At 40.9% G+C, this 24,658-nt stretch overlaps 1 protein-coding gene across 3 annotated transcripts; it reads right to left on the bottom strand.

The window, feature by feature from the left end:
• Positions 1-1,234: 1,234 nt before the first annotated feature.
• On the bottom strand, positions 1,235-23,974 carry mindy2 (MINDY lysine 48 deubiquitinase 2). 3 transcript variants are annotated; one of them, XM_031314456.2, is made up of 9 exons: positions 22,968-23,974; positions 22,494-22,551; positions 20,416-20,480; positions 8,311-8,469; positions 7,275-7,377; positions 5,525-5,667; positions 4,487-4,660; positions 3,362-3,544; positions 1,235-2,436 (listed from the first exon to the last, which is right to left on the bottom strand). In XM_031314456.2, exons 1-9 carry the CDS (start codon positions 23,862-23,864, stop codon positions 2,245-2,247), a joined length of 1,974 nt encoding a protein of 657 aa, XP_031170316.1. In that variant the 5' UTR covers positions 23,865-23,974; the 3' UTR covers positions 1,235-2,244. The 3 variants fall into 3 exon arrangements, with proteins under 3 accessions (XP_031170316.1, XP_031170317.1, XP_031170318.1); XM_031314457.2 differs by having other exon boundaries at positions 1,235-2,433; XM_031314458.2 differs by lacking the exon at positions 1,235-2,436 and having other exon boundaries at positions 4,469-4,660.
• Positions 23,975-24,658: the final 684 nt, after the last annotated feature.

Here is a 24,658-nt window from a genome sequence, read left to right as displayed (position 1 = left end):
AAGTTGCGACTGAGAAAGTAACTACAGGCCAAGGAACATAAAAGACACTGGAGGATATGTCCCTTCACAAAAGGCCTGAGAGTTATTTCTGATGTTCATGTGAAAGAAATGCATGGATTGTCTCATTTTGGTAATGCGCCTGTTTCCTTCCCATATGTATATATCCTATATGTCCTATAAAATATGTTGAAATGTTGTAAGGCGTTATATATATATACAAAACACAGCCTTGTTAGGGCCAAACAAACATGGAGCTCAAACTCCAGCCATCACATGAAGCCCATAAGAAAGGGTTCCCACACAGCAGGAAGCCTTCTGCCTCAATGTAATCGTCCTGTCCGGACAGTGAATTTGTTTTCACTGAACAAAATAATGGAGGCCGCACTTTACAAGCACTGCAAAGAACTATGACAACTGTCTCCCTCAGTCTGTAACAGAAGGCTCGAGTCAAGGCATCCACTTGGAATGTATAGATAGAAAAGTTTCTCAGGAGGCAGTCCCATGGTACAATAATGGCACAAACCACTAGCTAAATCTATTATAAGAACGCATTAGGTAAATATGTACATCATGTGTTTGCACGCTGCAGTGAAATGCACACAAGTTAAAAGGTGATACCACAGAATTCCAATGTATATCCTATGCCCCCCAGGAAAGCTGTTTGGTTATTTGGCCTTATGTTCCACAAAAAACAGATGAATTTACATCCCTTTGAATTTCACACTGGTGAATTTCTACACAGAAGGGGGCTAGAAAAAGCGACTTTGAATTAAACCCAAGGAAGAAAATATCTACTCAACACAGCTACAGCAGGAAACAAGTCAGGTTCCCAAATATTGTAACTGGAGTTGAAACTAATGTGATGTGTCACAGATTTTGGGGTTTGGATTCAGGTTTGTGGAAAAGAATAGTACATGTCAGTAGTACAATATCACATATATTATTTGAACGCCCTAGTTTAGAAGAATATTATATAATGGAAATGACTGAATTCTGCAGTATTTCTTTTTTTTTTTTTAACACACACACACACTCTCTCTCTCTAGGAAGCTGCAAGAAGAGACTGCGTGAAAGAAAATGGCCTTTCAGAACTACTATACACTCGAAAGTGGGTGCGATCCTACAGTCTATGGTGCGATCTAACACAAATCAAATCTGCCAAAAGCTAGTTGTGTCTCACACAGAAACAACTTCAGATTCAGACAAAATTCCTGTTAAAATCTGCAACGTTATTCTCAGTTTGATTGCCCCAAACATAGTTTTTGTGAAATAGAATCGGAACATAAAAGACGAGACAAATTTGTAGCTGAACTACTACAGCGTAAAAGATTTGGCTTTTTCCAAATTGTAACTTGTTACATTAGCGGTGCTCGGTAAATGAGACAAGTAATCCACACGCCATTATACCTCACGTGTACTGTACATAGCGAACGCATGAAAACAAACACACATTCAAACAGAGCAGAATACAACACTGCCATACTCTGGTAAGGCAAATCTGAACAGGGCTAGCTGTGGTGAATATTGCTCCGTAGCTACAGTGTCTGGCAGCTATCTGGCATTAATTAACCCTTAGGTACATAGTGTTTCGGAGGGGACAAATAGTGTTACACTGATTTCCAACACGCAACATTATGAGCAAATCCCTCTCAGTTTGCAAAAAAAAATAAAACCTCTCCCAAAAGATACCTTTTACACAGATAAATAAATAAAATGTGAATCTTGGCATCAACTTAAGAAACGCGCGTCTGTCTATATTCGTTTTGTGAATATTGATACGTACAAAAAAGTTTATGAGCTGCAGTAATGAAAAATTAGTGAAATTAATGATACTTTTTTTTTGGAAAAGAACATGGTGCAAGGGTGACATTTTGTTTCTTCAGATTATATATTTTGCTATAAAATATACCACCCCAAATAAACTTGACTCCACATCACAAATATAGTGCTCTGTGCAACTTGTAACAAAGTTTGGCCGACTCTATGAAAGACCAGGGGTAGTTGTCGTTGTAGTGTCCTTTCCTCTGATGTCCAGGTTCCACTGAGGATAGAGGATAGCAGGCACCAGTGGTTTGGGAACAGCAAACCCTCTGTTAGTCTCTCCTCAAAACGTCTCCTTCCCTTATTTGTCATCAAGTGGGGGCTGGGTGTTGTGTGTCCAGTCCGTGGAGAAACAAATGCTGTCCCCTTATCACAGATAAGCAAATGCATAAAACACTCACACTCACACAGACACGCTGTATGTTACAAAATAACACATTTGTCTTTATCCTTCGCTTCTTTCTTGGCTTTGCGCTCCCCGCTAGAGGACTGTTTTTTCTCTGGGCTGGGTGTGGCTCCGGCTGCTGCTGCTGTCCCAGTACCGGCTGCTGCTCCGCCTGCTCCTGCACTGCCTCTGTCCGCCTCGTCTCCCTCGGCAGGCTCCTGCTGGCCCTGCTGAACAAATAGGACCGAAGGGCAAGAGCGTAAATTCATAGATATGTGTATATTACAAACAAAGCTACTTGTTGCTCTGAACTGGATTAAAGTGATATATCAATGTCTGGGTTAAAAAATATTGCATATAAGTGTTTATCTGTGTTTTTTGCGACTCCTTCCAGGTAGTGTTAATGAAGAAATCTGGAAACCATTTCATCTTCATTTAAGACACTGTGATGTTGGAAATCTCCTCATGAATTGGGTATTGGGTCATGTTTGAATATGAATATAAATAGCATTACTTATAAGATATAACATAGCCTTATAAGAAGTGAAATGCAGGCTCCGTTATTTATTTAGTTTTTACTTTTACATGTATTTTTTTTTTTTGATTTTGTATATGTCAGTCACATTATTTAGGTGTATTTAAAAAGAGATAAGAAGAAAGAAACGGAAGGGAAGGGTTTTAGTTTTTAGTTTCCACATTCAGATGTATAAACACTGTCCTAAAATATATGATGAAAAAAGGCATGCATATTTATTAAAAGAATTAACAGAGAAGCTAACAAAACAACAAGAAACAAGAGCTTGTTAAAAAAGTGCAATGCCCCATTGGTTCCGATTATGTCATATAAATAAATCAATATACTGTATATTTCACATATCTGCAACAAGGAGAGGTAATGACGTAATCAGCAGCAGGGACAATGCCTGAGTCTTGACCTCACAGCGAAAGAAGGAAGCATTACAAGAAAAAAGGAATATCACTATCGCTTGTCATCTTCAATTCTTTCTTTATAGCACAAACTCTCTGATGCAGACACAACCATCTGTCTCCAGCATCTTCCCTCTATGCTACATTAAATGCCCCACATTTGTACAAAGCCCTGCTTCTCCTCCCTCTCCCACATGCTTCTATCTCCCTCCGCCCCTCCCTCCCCACCTGCGCTGCTGCTGCCGCCGCCTGCTCCTGCTCTTGCTCCTGGTAGTACTGGGAGGCTCGTCGGTCCTCCTCCTCCTGAAGCTTTTTTGCCAGCTCTAGGTCACTGATGCCCTCGGGGAGCTGCTCCCACTGTAGATCCTGGCTTTGCTGCTCCTGCTGCAGCGACAGCGCCATCAGATAGTCCTGACACACATGAACATGCACAAAGAGAGGGAAAGACTCGATTTAGGAGCAAAGCTGTTAGTGTGACTGAGCCATTTGTGTCGGTCTTCATTCATTTTCATTTGCTGTACTATCTTCATTATACTTGTTGTAGTAATTAGTTGTGGTGCAGTTTACAAAACATCCTTCATGCTGGTGTTATCCATTTTATTATATTCGGCATCTTCTGTTATGTCATCTACTTCGTCACAGACAAAGACCCAATTACCCCACTGGGATCATTACAAGTTATCTCCAATCTAACGGAATTCATTATGAGTGCAGAAGATTGCCTGAATGGATTTTTCTCGCCAACCTCATCTTGGAGGTAAGGAGGGGCTGGGCCTGAGTAAGCAAGGAGAATAAAAAGTAATAGCTCCCATGCTTTTGTCTAGTCTGTGTGTGTGGGAGAAAAAGCAGACAATTTGTCAGTGAGCTCTGCGTTTAGACAGCTCTGGACGACCAATGAGCAGACAGCTGTGAAACCATTAAGAGTGCCTAGGAGACATAAACCTGATGCATTAGGGGCCAGTGTGGTACAGCAAAGCATGGTTAGGAATGGAGGTGGATGCCATGCAACCCTGACATTTGCTTCTTAGGATGTCCTGTGTGTTTAAAAAGTCGGTATGGGAAGTTATAACATATCTACTACTTTCTTATCTTTTGTTGCCTGGGATGGTACAAAGTTTAGTTTCCTGAGATTTGATGTCACCATGTGTTTTGTTTGTATTTGTCTCTCCTTGTCTCTCTTTGTCTCTCATTTCCTCCAGTGTTTCTCTTATTTTTGTAAAGAAGTACAGTCAAGACCAGTATGACCTTACTGGTCTTGTATTTCTGCCTTGGCACATCTTGATTAAGCATAATCATGGTTTTGGAGTGGATAATTGCTGGTTCTGCTAGTCTTGCCTGCATCAGTGCTCAGACCTGGTCTATCTGATCCTGCTGACCACGGTACACAGTCTCTGGATCGGAGGGAGGCCGCAACCGGAACTCGGAATCACAAAAGTTGCTGTCTCCGTCGACGTTGTGCAGACTCTCCCAGACGACCTTCTCCTCTGTCAGGAAACCTTGGTCTGTAACTAGGAGGTACAGCTGGCCCTAGGAAACAACCACACACACATTACATATACACATCTTACCAGTGTCACACTATATGCAGACATACAGGACTGCATGGTTTATTCTGTAAGTACACACCCGCACAATCTGTTTATGGTTGTTTATCATGTGTGACTGGATGTACATGTACATGTAAAAGTGCAGCTAAGTGATTGCAAGAGGGCTTACTGCCATGATGCTTTGTCTGGCGGTTATCGGTGATACACACAGCTTTGCTTACATTGGCAACGATAGAGTACTATTCAAAATAAAAGTGAGCAGGCTCTACTTCCCCTCCTGCAGATAACAGGAAAAATCTGTCCAAGCTGCAGTGAAATGTCAAGCTTGCTGTGGGCGGGGGCTGTTAGAGATGGGATGCAGACCTCTTAAAAGGGTCATCATTATTAGTCTCATATTGTATTTCTGTTACACATAAATACCTAGCGGTCATCATTTTGAAGAACATGTCATAGCAAGTCTGTGCGGTGAACACTACGGTAAAATACTGAGGAGCTTTAGGGGAATGGGAACAGGGTGCTTCCTAATTTGCTAACAGGTAGATAGCAACAATTGATATATGTATGAACATTAGCAATCAAACAGAAATAACTCAACCTTTAAGAGGTGGAGGCTTCTGACAAAATACTCATTAAAATATTACATAGAAAACACAGTAATAGTCCTATAAAAGTAAAGGGCTTCAAGGCGCTTGTCAGTGACTGGAAGGAACAGTTCATAACACATCCTGACATTTAAAGTGCTGCAATTTCTTAAAGTAAGCTCCACATGTGATTCTCAATCTAACTTGTGCAAATAATGCCAATGCTTACGGTAAACGTGTTGTCAGTACTTTTTAGTGTTTACCTTGTATCTGATCATGGTGCTGAAGTGGTTATTCCTAAAGAAGACACAAAGCTCTCCCTCCTGTACAGTGGATGTGAGCTCACATAAGCCGTGGTACGTAAGCTGAGTGGCTGTGCTGCTCAGAAACTGCTCTGCAACGATGCCTAGGGCGAGAGAAGGGGGGGTGGAGGAAACATACAGGAAAACAAAAAAGGAGAGGTTGAATTTGTGATTGATGAGCAAATGCATAAACACGGACCCATGGTGAGTCCTACTTGAATACTTTAACATATCTTTGTTTATGCTTTTAGTCTGTGGGTTTTGCAGAATATACAGACAGAATTTACTTGAAACTGAGTGATATTATGTTAATTATGATGCTTTTATTTTGATAAGCTTCACCTGTTGACCTGTGAGTGACTAAAGTAGTTTTGAAGATACTCAATTATTTAGCTTAGGAAGGAGCACAACTTTCATATGTTACCTGTAAATGAACTCTTTTTGATTTACAAATATTTTTATTAATAGACCGCAGACCACTGGATGAGTCATCCGCACATCAAGCAATCCTTATTCATTCATAGATCACTATTTGGAAAGCATGTTGGAAAACCTGCTGTAATGTCTGTTGTAGCTATTTGCACATTCTGACTGTGCTGTGCTGTGCTGCTGGAAGTGGTCACAGTAACTATAGTGAAGTCAATATAGGCTGAGAGGCAGCTGGTGAGTGACATCTGTAAGACAGAGGGGCATTCAATGTGGAGCAAACACAGACAAACTCAGTGTGATACACAAACAGACAGAAAACAGTACCCTAGAATGAGCCACAACCTTTAGAGACTTGCGGAAAATAACTTTTAAATACATCCTGTGAAATATTTAAGTACATTAAAGCATGGCAACAAAACTCAGAGATGTTTAGTTTTCTGAGAGTTATATCAGTGCATTTAAAGTGGTTGAAAGCTCATCTCTTCAAGCGGTGATGAGTAGCATCAGCATCAAACCATTTAAATCAAGCCCTCATAGGAATTTCTCGGCTACAAATGCAGAAATACAATAGAAAGGAGTGAATCTCCCATTTCAAATCATCATTAACTAAAGGCTTCCATGTGTTGACTACTCAGGAAGCTCAGTGTTGAATAAGCAAATGTTTTTGGTTGAGAAGAAGTTACTGACAGCTTGTAAGAAAAGTGTAAGCTGTGGAAGTAGGTCATTTCATGAGGATGTCCTGGTTTCATTTGAACTTGGTCTGTGGTTTTGTGCAGAATGTGTTTGCACTTTGCATGTCCAGTAAACATATCTCATGTAATCAATGTGCCACTGAATTAATGTTACGCCTCACACGGTTGTTCCTGTACAAAGTTGTACTTGTGACGCTTTATGAAACAAAGATAGTCAAAATTAATAGAAAGAGTTTTTTTTTTTTTTTTTTATAAATCAAAATGTTTAATCTCTTTTTGCCCAGAAAATCAACTTTTTTAAAGATAATTTTTGGGCATTTTAGCCTTTAATAGACAGGACAGCTGTAGACAGGAAAGGGGGGAGAGAGAGGGGGAAGACATGCAGTGAATGGCCGCAGGACGGACTCGAACCCTGAGCTGCGGCGCCCAGAAGATTTAAAGATTTCTTTAACTTTAAATTTCCCCCCAAAATGCTTGATTTTGTGTCTTTTTCTCCACCTCCAGGTACACAGGGGAGAAGAGAGGAGAGGAGACAGGAGGGGAGTCAGGCAGGTCAGAACATAGAGAGGGAGTAAAGAGAAAGCACTCACCTTCCCCTGCCAGCTCGCTGTTGTCTGACTGTTTGCAGGATATTATCTTCTCTACCAGCTGGTTGTAGCTGCAGTTGCCCACTGCCTTGACAATGTCTTGCATCTGCAAACAAAAACAACAGAAACTGTTGGAAAGGACATTCACCAAGCTTTGATGCTGTTTTACTAAACGGTAGATTTATAAAAAATGTGTAACCGAGAGAAACATTCTGGTGACAAGGGGTTCACACTGAAACTACTAACACTGCGTAAATGTGAACCCTTTTTTGGTACATTTAACTGAACTCTGGTGCATTAACATGTTAATTATCTTTATTTGGCGTGGTGTGAACGCTGTCAATTGAATTCGATGAAACAACTGCACACAGACCACTTTAAAAGAAGGTGGTCTGCTTCGAAGAGAACTCTGGAGGTTTTAGTTTGTAGGAGGAACAGAACAGGGCCAACCACAGGACTGTGTAGTAGTAGATATGACATTAATATTAATTCAAAAGCTAAGCTACTATTACATGTATGCAACTCATCTGCTGATTGTCAAGGAAGTGATCTTCTGTTGGTAACTATTATAACATGTATGCCTGGCAGTCAAGTGAGCAAAATGTAGAGACCACATTTTTACAGCAACTACTGTATCCACCCCATATAATAATAATAATAATAATAATAATAATAATAATAATAATAATAATAAATTTATTTTATAAAGCACTTTCAAAAGGTACTCTATGGTGCAAGGCGTCAGGTTTTCATTTCAGTAAAGCTCAGTCCTGTGGGTTGACGTCATGAACACACCACTTGGTTCATTAGATGTTAGAGTTGATACAAAACAGACAAAATCTAGACGGCAACAATGAACCGAACTACAAGTGTAAAAGCGACCTCAGACAAACTGCAAGAATTGGCAGGTAGAGTAGAATATTGCATTACTCTTAGTGAATTTGAAAGAGATGTGTCAAGAATAGAGAGGAGGACAATAAGACAAGTTTGTGTCTGAGAGGTAAAGAGAAACAGCAGTGATGAGTAAGGTCAATCTCACCTGGGGGTCAACCAGCCAGCCGTGGTAGAGAGGGATGTCAAGCAGATCAAACACAATGCATTCTGGGGTGTACTCGAAGACTCGCACCCCTGTGAACTTTACGTTCACATCCAGACCTGTCTGCAGCTTGTGCAACACTGCCATGGCATCACTCATGTTCTAGGAAACAAGGAGAGTTTTAACTGTGTGATAACAATGCTGGGATTCAACAATGTGAACAACAAACAAATCTCTCTGAAAAAGACGTTTGCATCTTTATGTGTACACATTATACAGAACCCAGTGCTGTGTCCAATCCAGCCGTTTTTATGTGCTGTAAGCTGTCTTTATCTGTTACATTATTTATTGTTGTCTGCACACAGACAGCATAGCTGGAGCTATCAGGGATTGATTTTTCTACATTTACAAGAAGCCATTAGCTTCCATTTATTTCTGTGCAATACAAAACAGCTTCCACACAACTCACGCCTTAAATTTGGTTTTGTTAAATATTCTGGCTTCATAGTTACTTCACTGTGACTATGTTGACTGTTTTTTTATATTTACTGTACTTATTAGGTTTTGCTCTGCTTACTGTCAATCAACTTACAACCGCAGGAAGAAATGGAAGACGCTGCCAGGAAACCAATTGATATTACATTTCTGAGTTCTCAGGCTCATCATTGTGAGACATGCCATTTCCCTTTGATAATATTGTCAAGGGGTGGACAAAATATCAAAAACACTTGACGATATTATGCAATCCATTAGCCCTGCAAGAAACACAGCCTTTGTTGGATTTTTGGGGTATTTTAAACTTTATTTCTGATAGCGGACAGTAGAGACATGACAGGATGACCTACCATCGTGTTGATAGTCAGTAGACCTTCTCAACAAAAAAATTTATAAATACAGGTAAAATAAAAAGTGTTACACATTATTCACTTCTTTTGGTAAGTTATGAAATATCAACTTTAACTTTGTTAGCTTTAACTAAATACACTGTATTTTTGTCCAGATGATGGGAGACGACTCACTGTAACAGAAGGTACAGTGCTGCTCATGAGTATTGGAACCCCTGCTACATTTGACTAAAAAGAGGAATAAAAAAATCATCTTTTGGAAATTGATCTTAATGCCTTAATTGAAAATATTAGGAAAAATCCAACCTTTGAGAACACAAATTTTCTTTGTGAATGAATAATGTATCGCAAATAAATAAATGTTCTTTCTTAAAATACAGGGGGCATAAGTATAGACACCCCTATGTTAAATTCCCATAGAGGCAGGCAGATTTTTATTTTTAAAGGCCAGTTATTTCATGGATCCAGGATACTATGCATCCTGATAAAGTTCCCTTAGCCTTTGGAATTAAAATAGCCCCACATCATCACATACCCTTTACCATACCTATGCACTGACATTACTTTTTCACATGATACCAACCACACTCAATATGAACAGACTGGAAAACTCAAGACCCTTGGAAACAGACTCCTGGACCTATTTTAAAGCAGCAGCCTGGTTGACAAATTGTTGTTGACAGTTTCAAATTAAACTGTGTGCTTGCTTTGTTAATGTAACACAGACCTGTGAAAGTATTGCTTCACTTCTCTTTCGCCTTCAGCGGTCTGTAAGAACTTCTGCCTGAATTCTTCCTAAATCTGTGCAGCCATTTCTTTAACAGCTTTTTACCACCTTATCATTGTTTTCTAAATGTGTTACCCAGGTGAATGCACAATGACAAATGCTGATTGTTGCAATTGTGATTTCCCCCAAAACATTATTCAATTTACAGAAATATCCTGTTGTTTCAAATATTTTATTATGAATTTATTATCATTTCAAAAAATCAAATTACAAAATTGTTATTACAGTGCTTCTTATATAAACAAAAATAAGGAAAAAAAAAACAAAAAACAAGAGAAATTTACAGAAATATCCTACTTCAGGTTTTTATTTATTTTTTAATTGAATTTGTCTTCTTACAAACAGAGCTGAGAATAATAGTTTGACTTTGAAATTATGTTTTTGTCTCTGGTAGTAGAGGACACGGTTTTAAAGGCTGCCAAAAATATACACACGTAGAAAGAAATTCCTTAATTCAGTGACTGAACGATTGAGTGGAAGGAACTGTTTCCATTATGACTACCATTCATCCTTACATTTTGAGTTAGGATGTAATTAGCAGAACAAACGTTTACTGCACGGTGTGAACACTAGTGACTTTCCTCGGCTTCTGCCGAGAACCAAGTCAGCTCTGCTGACCAGCTCCACTCCACACCAGCCTGAGCCATGGCGTATAAGCAAGCACCACAGCAGGCGGTCAGGACAACGCTCAGGCCCAGCCCAACCTATACAACTAGAAAATCGCTACACCATTCTGATGAACGATGAGGAGTTCCCTCTGCTCTGCAGAAACCCTTCTCTGCCACGTCCCCACGGCGCTCATCCTGGCCCATCCACACAGTCGGCGCGCCCCCCTTCAGACCCAACAACTTCCACGCTGGTCATCGGAAGCTCCATGGTCAGGGACCTCTACATTCCCCCTACACCTAGCGGTCCGTCCAAGGTCTACTGCTTCCCTGGTGCCAAGGTCCGTGACATCCAGCACAAACTTCCCAGCATCCTCGCCTGCCACGCTAAGGTCGACAACATCATCGTGCATGTGGGCACAAACGACATCAGAGAGAGACGGTCGACAGCACTTCAAAAAGACTTCACCACTCTCATCACCACCCTGATGGGCACAGGAAAACGGATCGTCATTTCTGGGCCTCTACCTACCTACAGAAAGGGTGCTGAAAGATGGTCCAGACTGTTCGGGCTCCACACCTGGCTGAAACCCCACTGCGCTTCCCTGGGCATTCCCTATGTCGACAACTTCAACTTGTTCTGGGAGAGGCCCAGCCTGCTGAAACATGATGGTCTCCACCCAAACCGACATGGAGCCAGGCTGCTATCTGACAACATAACGACCACACTGAAAGTTAAGTATTGACATTCTGTTGAAAATATCACAGATTCATGCCCCCTAGGTATTGATCCTAATGGCACTTTACAAGTGAATGAATCTGAAAATGTTTTCTGCAGGGTAACATGTAATACTAGTACTATTCCAGTTATAATCAACAATAGACCATACAAAGTGTTGAATCCCCTAAGTAATAAGAAGTTGACTGCAAACATAGTCAATTTAGCATCCAGTTCACGTCAGCCACAGGTAACCAAAAAAGGGGCAATACTTAACAACCTAATTGGAATTACAACTACCACTGCAATGATAGAACAGGATAGGAAAATTAGATGCGGTCTACTAAATATCAGATCTCTGTCTTCTAAAGCAATACTAGTAAACGAATTGATATCCGATAATCAAATTGATATATTCTGTCTAACTGAAACCTGGCTGGGCCATGAAGATTATGTCAGTCTAAATGAAGCCACTCCTCCCACTCATATTAATACTCAAATTCCTAGAGGCTCAGGCCGAGGAGGGGGAGTTGCAGCCATATTTGACTCAAACCTGTTAATTAATCCTAAACCTAAACTAAATTATAACTCTTTTGAAAATCTCGTTCTTAACCTTCAGCATTCAACATGGAAAACAGTACAGCCAATTATATTTGTTGTTGTCTACCGAGCACCAGGTCCATATTGTGAATTTTTATCGGAATTCTCAGAGTTTTTATCATGTGTAGTCCTAAAATCAGACAAAGTACTTATTGTAGGTGATTTTAATATCCATGTGGACGTTGACAGCAATAGCCTTAGTACTGCTTTCAACTCACTACTAGATTCATTTGGTTTCAGTCAGAGTGTGCACGAGGCCACGCACTGTTTTAACCACACCCTTGACCTTGTGCTGGCATATGGCATCAAAATTGAAGACGTAATAGTATTCCCGCAAAATCCTTTATTATCAGACCACTTCTTAATAACTTTCGAATTCTTACTACCCGATTATACGAAATTAGATAAAAGCTTCTACGCTAGAAGCCTATCTGACAGTGCTATAGCTAAATTTAAGGAAGATATTCCAACAGCACTAAACTCATTAACGTGCCGTAATATAACAGAGGATCTTTATGTAAACTTTAGTCCCTCTCAAATTGATCATTTCGTAGACGATGCTACGGCCTGCCTACGGACGACTTTAGACTCTGTTGCTCCCCTTAAAAAGAAGACGATGAAGCAAAGGAAACTAGCACCTTGGTATAACTCCCAAACTCGTAAATTAAAGCAAATCTCGCGCAAACTTGAAAGTAAATGGCGTTCCACCAAACTGGAAGAATCTCGTTTAGACTGGCAAGACAGTCTGAAAACCTATAGGAAGACCCTAAGAAAGGCCAGATCAGACTACTATTCATCACTAATAGAAGAAAATAAGAACAACCCAAGGTTTCTTTTCAGCACTGTAGCCAGGCTGACAGATAGCCACAGCTCTATTGAGCCATCTATTCCTATAGCTCTGAGTAGTGACGACTTCATGAGTTTCTTTAACGATAAAATTATAACAATTAGAGATACTATTCATCACCTCTTTCCCCCAACCTCTAATGGGTCACCTTTAACTGACAGACTGCTAGAAAGAACGACTAGACCTGACATATACTTAGATTGCTTTTATCCTATAAACCCTCAACAATTAATGCTAAAGGTCTCTTCAGCTAAGCCATCTACCTGTCTCTTGGACCCCATCCCAACGAGGCTACTTAAAGAAGCGTTACCCGTGGTTAACACTTCATTGCTAGATATGATAAATATGTCTTTATTGACAGGTTATGTACCGCAGTCATTTAAAGTAGCTGTGATAAAACCTCTACTGAAAAAACCCACCCTCGATCCTGAGGTCTTAGCCAACTATAGACCTATATCTAACCTTCCCTTTCTCTCCAAGATCCTTGAGAAAGTAGTCGCTAATCAGTTATGTGATTTTCTACATAGCAATAGCTTATTTGAGGACTTTCAGTCAGGATTTAGAAAGCATCATAGCACAGAGACGGCACTGGTGAAAATCACTAACGATCTTCTAACTGCATCAGACAAAGGACTTGTCTCCGTACTTGTCTTATTAGATCTTAGTGCTGCATTCGATACTATTGACCATACCATCCTCTTACAGAGACTGGAACATTTAGTTGGCATTAAAGGAATCGCACTAAACTGGTTTAAGTCCTACTTCTCTGATCGATCGCAATTTGTTAATGTTAACAATAAACCCTCCAATTACGCTAAAATTAACCATGGCGTTCCTCAAGGCTCAGTGCTTGGACCAATTCTATTCTCCTTATATATGCTTCCTCTAGGCAATATTATTAGGAAACACTCAATTAACTTTCACTGTTATGCGGATGACACCCAATTATATCTGTCAATCAAGCCAGACGAAACCAGCCAGCTAGCTAAACTTCAAGCTTGCATTAAAGATATAAAATCATGGATGGCCTACAATTTCCTGATGTTAAACTCAAACAAAACCGAAGTTATTGTCCTGGGCTCCAAACCCCTACGAACCTCATTAGCCGAAGATATAATTACTCTGGATGGCATTGCCCTGGCCTCCAGTACTACTGTCAGAAATCTAGGAGTTATTTTTGATCAGGATCTATCCTTTAACGCCCATCTAAAACACACCTCTAGAACAGCCTTTTTTCACCTTCGTAACATTGCTAAAATTAGGAACATCCTATCTCAAAACGATGCAGAAAAACTAGTCCATGCATTCGTTACTTCCAGGCTGGACTACTGTAATTCCTTATTATCAGGATGCTCAAATAAGTCCGTTAGGACTCTCCAGCTGATCCAGAATGCTGCAGCGCGTGTTCTGACAAGAACTAAGAAAAGAGATCATATTTCTCCTGTATTAGCTTCTCTCCATTGGCTTCCTGTAAAATCCAGGATTGAATTTAAAATCCTTCTTCTGACCTATAAAGCTCTAAATGGTCAAGCTCCTTCATATCTTGAGGACCTCTTAGTACCTTATTGTCCCACTAGAGCACTACGCTCCCAGAATGCAGAGTTACTTGTGGTTCCTAGAGTCTCTAAAAGTAGAATGGGAGGCAGAGCCTTCAGCTATCAGGCTCCTCTCCTGTGGAACCAGCTCCCAATCTGGGTTCGGGGGGCAGACACCGTCGCTACATTTAAGACTAAACTGAAAACTCTCCTCTTTGATAAAGCTTATAGTTAGGGAGTGAGGAGTTGCAGTGAACGCCTAGACCGGCGGGGCAGGGTGTATAGCTGCAGACACAGCACCCCTGCTTTTCTCTGCTTCTCTTTACAGTCATCAGATTTACCTATCGTATAATCAATAATATAGTGCCTCTCCTAGTTATGCTGTTATAATTCTAGACTGCCGAGGAAGTTCCTTCTTATGACACGCTCTTTTCTTTTGTTTCCTTTTATGCACATCCTGTCTCAGAAGTGCTTGTTACTCACCTAGCTCTGGGGAGTTTACTCCCCAGAGTCCTTATGTTTCTTCTTCGCCCAGAACATCGCCTCGGATTAGGGCGACACCAAGACCTGGGTCTTGGGTGCAGCTGTGGCTATGGACCTGCTACACCCTGCTACGCTCTGCGATTCCCTGCAATGCCCGGCTACGTCCTGCTGCGTCCACCGCGTCCACCCATGCTCTGCTGTGCCACGCTACATCCTGTACCGTCATAACCCCAACCGTCAGACACCGCCCACCAAGAGTCTGGGTCTGCCGAGGTTTCTTCCTAAAAGGGAGTTTTTCCTCGCCACTGTCGCAATAGCCACTGCTAATGCTTGCTCTTGGGGGAACTATTGGAATTGTTGGGGCTTTATAGAGTGTGGTCTAGACCTACTCTATCTGTAAAGTGTCTCGAGATAACTCTTGTTATGATTTGATACTATAAATAAAATTGAATTGAATTGAATATACACATCACATCATATGTATGTCATATACTGTATGTGACTCATATGTATGCATCCACACATCTGAGAACCCAACGAAACAGACTAATTCTTGCATTAAGCCTCAGAGCAATGTTTCCCAGCTGGCTATACATCTCTGCTGCCATAAGCCTGGGATCAAGATAAGCCTGGCAGCTGAGCCCTACAACTCTGTTGTGAGTGAGTAGTGTAGTGAGTGATTTCCATTTGATTTTAACTCATTTACAATAAATTACTAGAGACGGCAGAGATACAGGAAAAATGACCTGAACGCAAAGCCAATTACTTTACATATACCAGAACAATAAACCTGAGTCTACAAACTGCAGATATTTGCAGTTAACCAGCTTTGAAACAGTGCTGGATGATAATTCAATACCACCGATCCAATCATAGATATAAAATGATGTCATTATGTTGTATTGTGATTTTAATTCGGTTGTCCAAAATAGTTTTCTGGAGGGCTCCTAATGTACTGTGGAGAGGCGTATACTATGTGCTTATTGTTTTGTCATATATAATAATGATTATAATCATCATAAATAATAATGTTTGGTTTACAGCTGTCTATTTTGTTATTGTTATATTATTGTATTGGATATTATGGTTATTATTTTTATTTTGTCTTAATTTTTGTATAACGAAGTGGTGATGACGAGTGTGTGTGTGTGTGTGTGTGTGTGTGTGTGTGTGGGGGGGGGGGGGGGGGGGGTCAAGGAGGAGGCATTGTATTCATGGTGTGAGTTGTATGTTCTGCATTTTGTGTTTGTTATTATAAATAAAAATAAAAACTGTTAATCCAAAACGAATGTGAATCTTTTCCATCTTTTCCAATTTTCCATGATGTATTGCAAACATTTTGTGTGTGTAGTATTATAACGTCACGTTGACTTAAAATGTTCAAGTGAACTGTTTCAAAGGCTTCTAAATGAATTATCTTTTAACCGTCTTTCATGTTCAGTGAGGAGTATAACGGCTCTTGCATTTTAAAATAAATTTGCAAAAATTCACAGTATAGTGCGCAGACTCTATTTTTAGGTTAACCGTAAAGTAGTCTTGCTTTGCCAGACCAGAGTCTGGCTACTCCACATAGCATTCTGGGATGGGAGAAAAACGTGCTCTGGTTTATTGGCATTTGCATTTCTTTAAACCAATCACAATCGTCATGGGCAGTGCTAAACTCCGCACGGAGCTGCTGCTAAATAGTCGTGCGAGAGAAAACTCATATTGGACAGATAGTCTAGCTAGCTGTCTCAGTCTACCCTGCAAAGATCTGAGGAGCAGTTAACAATAGTCCTCATAAATCCACCGGAGTTTAAAATTCCAACACAAAGAAAGCGGAAGGAAACGGACATCAGCGAAAATACATGCATCCGGCGGAATTTCCTGTGGCACCGGAGCAATTCCGGAAGTGGAACGTCAAGGATATACAGACTAACCGTAAAGATACTGTACTTCCCATGAACGCTGAGCTACTTCAGCTATGATGCTCGGCGCAGAGAGCTGAGGTGAAAAGCCTTCAGCTGGTTCATCTGAGTGTGTGGATTAGGACGCTTATGAGGAGCAAGGATGGCAGGATTAGCAGAGCTGTGTAATTGACCACATCTCTTCACTTTAGGGCAGAGGGCTCCAACAGCAGATGAGTGCTTGGATATCAGATGATTAGCAAAACATCACTCACATTCATCTGCGCTTGTGTTGCATGCACTTTCACAGTATAACATCAGCACAGTACTCTACCGAGGCCTTTCTGTATTTTTACTTTCACTCCTTAGTCTAGGTGTTTAAGGGAAGGCTTCTCTGCTTAACTCACTCTGTTGACTTTCACCGAAAATGTACCTAAAAAAAAAATCCTGAGTAGACTAACCCTAATTAACTGGTAGTTGACAGAATATGGCATTACAGTGCCAAGATGAGGGATTTGGTTCCTACTTAGCTTTCATTTCTTAACAACTAAATTGATAATGGCTGTGTGGCCTTTACAACATACTAAAGTCAACAAACTATAATCAAGCCTCACTATAAAAATATATAAAAAATCCTCATGCTGCATTTAGAGTTTAAAAACGCCAAGCAACACAATTGAGCAACAGCTTTGGGTTTAGAAAAACATACTAAGGTTGATTCAGTAATCAAATGTTCTGCCATTGCTAAACCAAATATTATTTTTTTTAAATGCAACTATCAGATATTTGTCATGATGCAAACTTTATGAGTCTGTCTGCATTGATGTAAATCTTTAAAAATATACACAGATCAGATCAGCAGATCTATGAACCGAAAAAAAATGACATCAAATCACTGGAGGACAAAAGTAAACCATTACATAACACCATGGCCCATTAGTGGGAGCTGTAAATAATGAACAGTTTACAAGACTGTAATGTCCCACAATGTGGGTCATACTTTTATGAATCCTGGCACACACCAGCAGCTGTCACTGCTCTACATTTCTGTTGGATGTATCATCGAGCTAATCAAAAATATCTAACGTTTGTCAGGCCCCATTTACATACATAAGGAGGACAGAGCACCTTTCAACATAAAGGGATTATAACCTTCACAAAGATACATGCTTGTGCACTGTAATGGATCCACAAATGTACCTAACAAACTGATAACCCTGTGTATAGCTTAATCTCTGATTTTATAATTAGATGGATCCTGCTAGAATTAAATCAGTGTCCAACACCGTGACCTGTAAAACTGATAGCACAGTCTCTCCCTTCACTCCCGTTATGAGCTATTATAATTTATGATTCCAAACCATTTCTTCTTCACCATCAGTAATCATCTCATCATGTTTTCGTCTCACTTAACGTCTCTGCTTACTCAATTAGAGATAGATTCCTGTTCAGATGGCCTTTAATTTGATGACCAGGGAGTCTACTAAACTAATTGGTATGAAAAAATAGCATTAATTCATCATCAAAAAGTACACTTAAGGACATATGCAAGATCGGAGAGTAATGTTTTTGGAATCCTGCGTTGGGATTTTATCTGCTAAAATAACTAAGAACAAAAGAAAGGTTTAAGAAACATTTGTGAACAAGGCCCATTGCTGTGAATCACACCAAAATTAAAACAAAAGAGGCTTCTTAAACATGATAACCCATTTCCTCCAATGGCGGAACAGTGATCATGGATGAATTGCCTTGTAAGAGTGCTGTTGAGCTGGGTCCACTGAGACAAAAGCAGAGCAAAACTACACTCACTTACACAGCTCCTCCGAGTAAATATTTAACAATAGCTAAAGAGCAGCCGTGCAACTGCTATTTTAATCCTCATACACTCCTGTGGCAGATGATGTTTTTTAAGCTAAATTTATAAATAGAACTACTTCTGCTATTAACTCCTACACCTCTTTTCAAAGTCAGGGTGGCTTCAGTTGTATTGTATAACAATCCAATAAGCAATTAAAGCACATCTCTGCAAGATATAATGAAGAGGGCACCTTTTGTTTGACATGCACATAAACACATTTCAGACTTGCTCTTTCTTAGATACCAAAGCCCTGCCCACTGTAGTCTCGACATGCTGTATCAACCACAGCACACGGACATGAGGGCACCCCCAGTGCAAAAGAGCTCTCCGGCCAGTGTCTAGGATTAGACTGCCATAATAACTATGCAACACAAACTCTTACCACTCCCTTACTTTAACTATGCATGCTGAGGACACCACTGATTTATTTAAAAGGTTGTATTTCAACTCAACTTAAATTTAGAAAGACCGTTGCAGTGAGCTTCTATGAGGAGACTGCACATTATTTTTTCTCCTCTTTGAACGAGGGACAAGTGTGTGTGGCTTCAAATCATTCACAGATGTGCTGGTACTCTGCCACGCAAGAGGAGGAGAGGCAGGGCCTCTCCCACACCGTAGGCAGGCAACGGAGATGGGAGGACGCAGGGGAGCTGGAGGTCCATCTCCAAGGGCCCTCTTATGGTGAGACACACACACACACACACACACACACACACACACACACACACTAATAGCCAGGAGCTGAACCCAGCCATGCATCGCTAAGCATTCACAGCCATGTGAAACAACATAATCTGACACTCCTGACCCCCGTTGTTCCCTGGGCCTTGCAAGACACATCTTACGTAACCTATAGAGCAGTGGGGAAAAAGCTACGCTGCAATTTTATGTGGTTTGTAATCAACTTATATATTAAAGTTCTATATTATGGAACATCTACTGACCTTCTCTGCTACCTCAATGCAAAAATGCAAACCTGTTTTTAGTGTAAGCATAGTTTGGATCAATGGAAGTTCATTTCCAGGATAAAGGCTGACATCCGGCGTAATGTCAGGCTTTGCCCCTCACTTTCCACTCTGTGTGTTGCCGTTCTCAAAATCCCTTTGCTACGGGAAACAACAAACTTCAAACTAGCAAGCTACACTCTGAAAATGGCAAGTTTTGAAGAAAATTTGGATCGTGCAATACGGCAGGCCTGCTTGGTTCTTTCAGTGAGTGATTTAAAGATTTACAAAGAATATGTTTACAGCATTTACTATCCAACTGGGAAGTTTTAGGACCGATGGGCAGGATTGCTGTGGACAAAGTACATGATACGGCGATGCACTGGTAAGAGATAATTATTTTTAACCATGTATCCAGCTAATTTAAATAGCTCACGTTACTGTATTGTACTGTATATTGTATGTGGCGTTTTGTTATGTTCACTAAAACAAGTTCCTTTCCGACACCATTTTGCAGAGCCACCGTCACTGCGTCCGGAGCTTAGCACCGCCCAAGATGATTATGATTTGTTTAAAGAAATTCAAACCACCCAGAGCATTTTTTCACCTATCCTAGAATGTATCTGTGGTGTCCTTACTCCACAGTGCTGTGGAGATATAGGTCTGGCAATGCGAGCCTAGTGTAAGCATGCAGCTACTGAATGCACATGCACATCAGAGCAGTGTGCACCTTGCTTTGTATACTGTGATGAAAAGATATCAATAACAGCAGCAACAACAGCTGAGATATTTTAAGTGTGTCGATGAGACAAAGTAAGAGCTCATGTTCAACTTGCACAATTATGGTTTCAACACAGAGAGGAAGAGGGAGTGAGTTCATCCCAAAAGCCCTGCGCTCTTTAAGTACCAAGAACAGTCAGCAGCTTACTAATGCACACACATAAGCAAAAACACATGCCTGTTTAATAATAATATTCCGCAGTGTTCTGGCAGGCCTTACCTGCTCATAGTTTAGCCGCTGAGCCTCCGATATCTCTTTAGGTTTGGTTTCCAGAATGTAGTCTCCTGCAGAGTGACAGGGGGGAAAGAGATGTTGGCAGATACCTTGACTTGTATTGTATCGACAGAGCAAAACAATCACTACTTTTACTGATTATCACAATGGCTTCATAGTTCAAGCATTGGTATAGAAGGTGACAGTATGTTTTGAGAGGTTTTAAAGAGCCATTGGGAGGGTTTAGCACTGGCCAACTGTTTCCCAAGCAAAGGCTGTGCCAAACATGTAGCATCAGTTGAGTCCCTGTCCACTGCGGTGTCACTTGAGAGCTCTGTCGTCTCGGCTCTGTAGCAGAGAGCGCAGACTGGCAGCTGTCTGGCTCCAAAGCTGTGCAGCGTGAGACTTTCTTATCATTAACACAGAAAACCAAATCTAGACTTAACACTACATCAGGTGTAGGTGGTTATTTTTCAAGGCACGCCATATACATAGCTAACCACGACACCTGAAACCACGTTTGTTTTTGTTGAAGTTTGCTTTTCTCTTGAATACTATATTGCTTGTACAATGTTTTAGTTCCCCGTTTTCAGAAAACATTTTTCACTATTTCACATAGATTTAATGGCAATATATATTCTTGTTATTGCTGTCAAAATTCTTGCGCAAGTGTTTTTTCAAAATGCCTCAGAAAATCATTGATTTATTAGGAACTGGCGTGAATATCATTCTGCACTGTCAACACATACTTTGGAAGAGAAATGCCATCAACTCTTGTCATTAACAGCTACATTAAATAAAAACAGTTACACATGGAGAAAAAAACACTTTCATGTGTATTTTGCTTAAGCAAAGGAATGAAGACACAACAAAAGACGAACTGCCGGTTGCAGTTTAGTTTAGATTTGAGTGCAAGTCAAGATTTTTTTCCAGCAGGAGGCGTGCCTGCTAAGTGGTTTGACTGCAGCATGTTCAAGACAGGGAAAACCCCTCACTGCTCTGTACTCAGGTTAACTGTGGACTCACCTATCTATGGTCCTCCCATACTATCTGTTATCTGTCTGCCTCTATGCATCTGGATCAGTGGCAATGCTACATTGTGTACTGCTGAGCGACGACCAACACCTACTTTAAACACCACATCTGAACTACATCACCCTTGGTGTTTGTGTCAATGTGTTATGACAAACTGAGTGCTGAGTTTAGAAGTTATCCAGCAGCCCCTGAACATGATACAAGATTAACTGTGTGTGCTGTTATTAGATGCAAGCACAAGGTGAACCCATCCTCCCAAATACAAATACAACATAATTGGGCACTTTTGGAGACAAAGAATGCATTGAGTGATAATAACACAGCGAAATACCATTATTATTTAACTGTGATTTATAGAGATGAGAGCACACTTTGAGCCATGGACACAAACAAGTTCAATAATCACAGTATGGGGAAAATCTACCGTAAAAGAGTTTACACACAGTGCTGTGGATTATTCAGTCTACTAATGGAGGTGGATACTGAAGGCCCTGACAGAGCTGAGAGGAGACACTAGTGAAGACTGGCTCTACCTCTAAAGAACCCCTGCTGTAATCAGTCTACTCTACTTTGATATTGAAGAGTCATTTTAGTTATGAAGGGCATGAGACAGCCAGAAAAAAAGAGATAGCTCCTGTTTCCTTTGCAACAGGAGAAGATTTAATCATGGGGGATTCCCCTGCTCTGGTCTCTTGACTCTTGAATATATATATGTGACCTTAAAGTATGTTACCGCTAAAATTTGGGAGGACATGAAACATGAGAATGTTTACTAGGCTGTTGAAACTCAATGCCAGTGGCTTTATGGGCTAGTGTGTTTACAAGTGTGAATACATGGGTAACACTGTAAAAAGCAGGCCAACATTAGTGTTGAAGTAAGCTACTTTATAAATGTGTTATCTTCTGCAAGTTACAAAACCTGTTATTATTCTCACCGTCAAGCCAGGTGAAAAAAAGCAGAAGAGGGCCATATTCACTGATGTTTCCCTTTGATAGATGTTGTGACATAAACTTGCTCAATAATAGGTTTAATAGCTTCAAACGCTCACCAAGATACTCCATCAGTTGCTCAGCAGTTATAATTTCCATCATGGGTGGCATCTTAACCTGCAACAGAGAGACATGGACACCCATTGTTCATTGATTAAGTACACATTTATCAAAAAAGCACCACAACACAATTACAACGACAAAACTATTACTGTTGGGACCCATGTGCTACAGTTTGTAGACACCTTATACACTACAGTATGTCAGCATTCAACATGCACCAACATGCTGATATAAAATTATACATAATGCTAAAATTGAAATGAACATATCATTTTGTAAGAGTAAGTGCTGAGAAACAGAGAGGCACTAGGACTTAGTGGTCAGTGTAGGCTATGTTAACCATTTGCAAATCTGAATGTTAACACATTTCCCATTGTAATTACATTACCGCTGACAGAGCTCAAGGCTACCTTATAATTTCGCCTATTTGTATTAAGTTAGAACGAAGTTTCTATTAATCTAACCTTTACCTTCCATGCAAGCAGTAGGACATTCATAATTGCCAGTAATGGACAGGGGCCGTTCTCGTTCTGGGTGATGATCGGCGTATTCTCCTCCCTCCACTTTATCCACTTAATGTGGTATATGGACTGGCCAGCGGCCCGGTCTTTAGCACACGAAGTCTTTGTCCCATCAGCCCCGTACTCGCCCTGCAGGGCCAGGGCCAGTCCTCTGTCCTCCAGTCCCTCACTATTCAGGTCGGAGCTGGGGCAGGAGTTGAGATTGGAGAAGGACTCGAGTGAATCTATGCTTCGGGACTCCACACCGAGGCTGTGATCGGGGTCACTCCCACTCGGCAATCCCTCCGATAAGGTGTGATCACCGGACAGCCCCGGCTTGACGCTTGCTGCGATTGCATTGTCCGGACACAGATGAGTCGGTTTGGCAAGTTTTGTCGGTTTACTTTCTTCACAAGCCAGGACCACAGCCTGCACATCTGTGCTCTCCTTAGCGGGAGGTGAGGACGGGCCGTCGATTTGGTTGTTTACTAACTTTGAGGCACCACCCTCGCTATCTTCTGCAGCCAGCACCGAGTCATTCTCCATCCCGTTACTGATCTGATCCCCGGACCTGCTCGTGTTGGTGTTCTTTTTATCCTCCTGCACTGGGAGGACTTGGATCACTTCTGGTACGCCAGACTTTCCAGCACTGGAAATTGCATTAACGGCGCTGGGAGCACTAACATTTGTGGTGCTGTTATTACAACTAACGTTAACCAAAGTACTGAGAGGAGCCTCACTATTCTTGCATTTCTCGGCTGCTCCTTTCACTCCGCCGACAGCCGTAACATCGCCCATCTCTCCCGCAATCGTGGCACACAAAGAGCTCCCGTCAGTGTCTCGATGCAGGTTTGCATTTTTCTCCATTTCGATTTACAGACTGTCGACAGATTTTAGCTCAGTTGCAGCAGCAGCTTCAATCCCAAAGACGCCATGACAACTCTGCGAGTGACGTCATCAGAGTGAATCGCTTTTCAGGCCGAGCAAAGGGGGCGGTAGAAAACCATGTAGAAAACCGACTGCCAGGCGGTGATGCGTTTGGGTGGACTCGTATACTTCAGATTCTAATCTAAAGTTTATCACTCAGGGTCTGACCCATCCGAAATATTCATTTAAACTTACTATATTTCGTCAAACGTCTTTTAATAGCTGGGCTGACTAGGTTACACTTCAACTGTTAACTTATGGCTGATATTAATTGATGAGTCGTTAAAAAAAAGCCGAATTTGTAATATTTTCCACCTCAAAACAAACGTTATCTTTGAGATATCAGCGTTTTCATTTGGCAGATTGTATTTCTTACCATGCTTGTACAATGAATTGCCAATCTTTGAATTAATAGGCACTAACCACAGACGCAATTACTGTAAAGATTGTTTGTCCTTAAGCATAACGTCCCTTGATTGTCCTCAGCAAGTAACAAAATACAGAATATAAAAAAAACGCTTAAAATATTTCCACTGGCCCAAAACTTTGTAGAAAAGTGCCTACTTTTACGAGGACTCCTGAATGTACTGAACTGAACCTGCCGATGTCCTGATCTTCTTGCACACGAGTGCTCGCGCATTTGTGAAACCAAAGACATCTCGCGTTGCCTTTGGAAATTATGAGGCAGTGAATTTGAACCACATCCATTATTTTTTCTTTCTTCTTTTTTACAG

This window comes from Sander lucioperca, chromosome 3 (genome assembly GCF_008315115.2).
Source record: "Sander lucioperca isolate FBNREF2018 chromosome 3, SLUC_FBN_1.2, whole genome shotgun sequence".
Taxonomy (NCBI): Eukaryota; Metazoa; Chordata; class Actinopteri; order Perciformes; family Percidae; genus Sander; species Sander lucioperca.
Note: the sequence above shows the minus strand (reverse complement) of the source record. Positions and strands in the feature narration are given on the sequence as shown.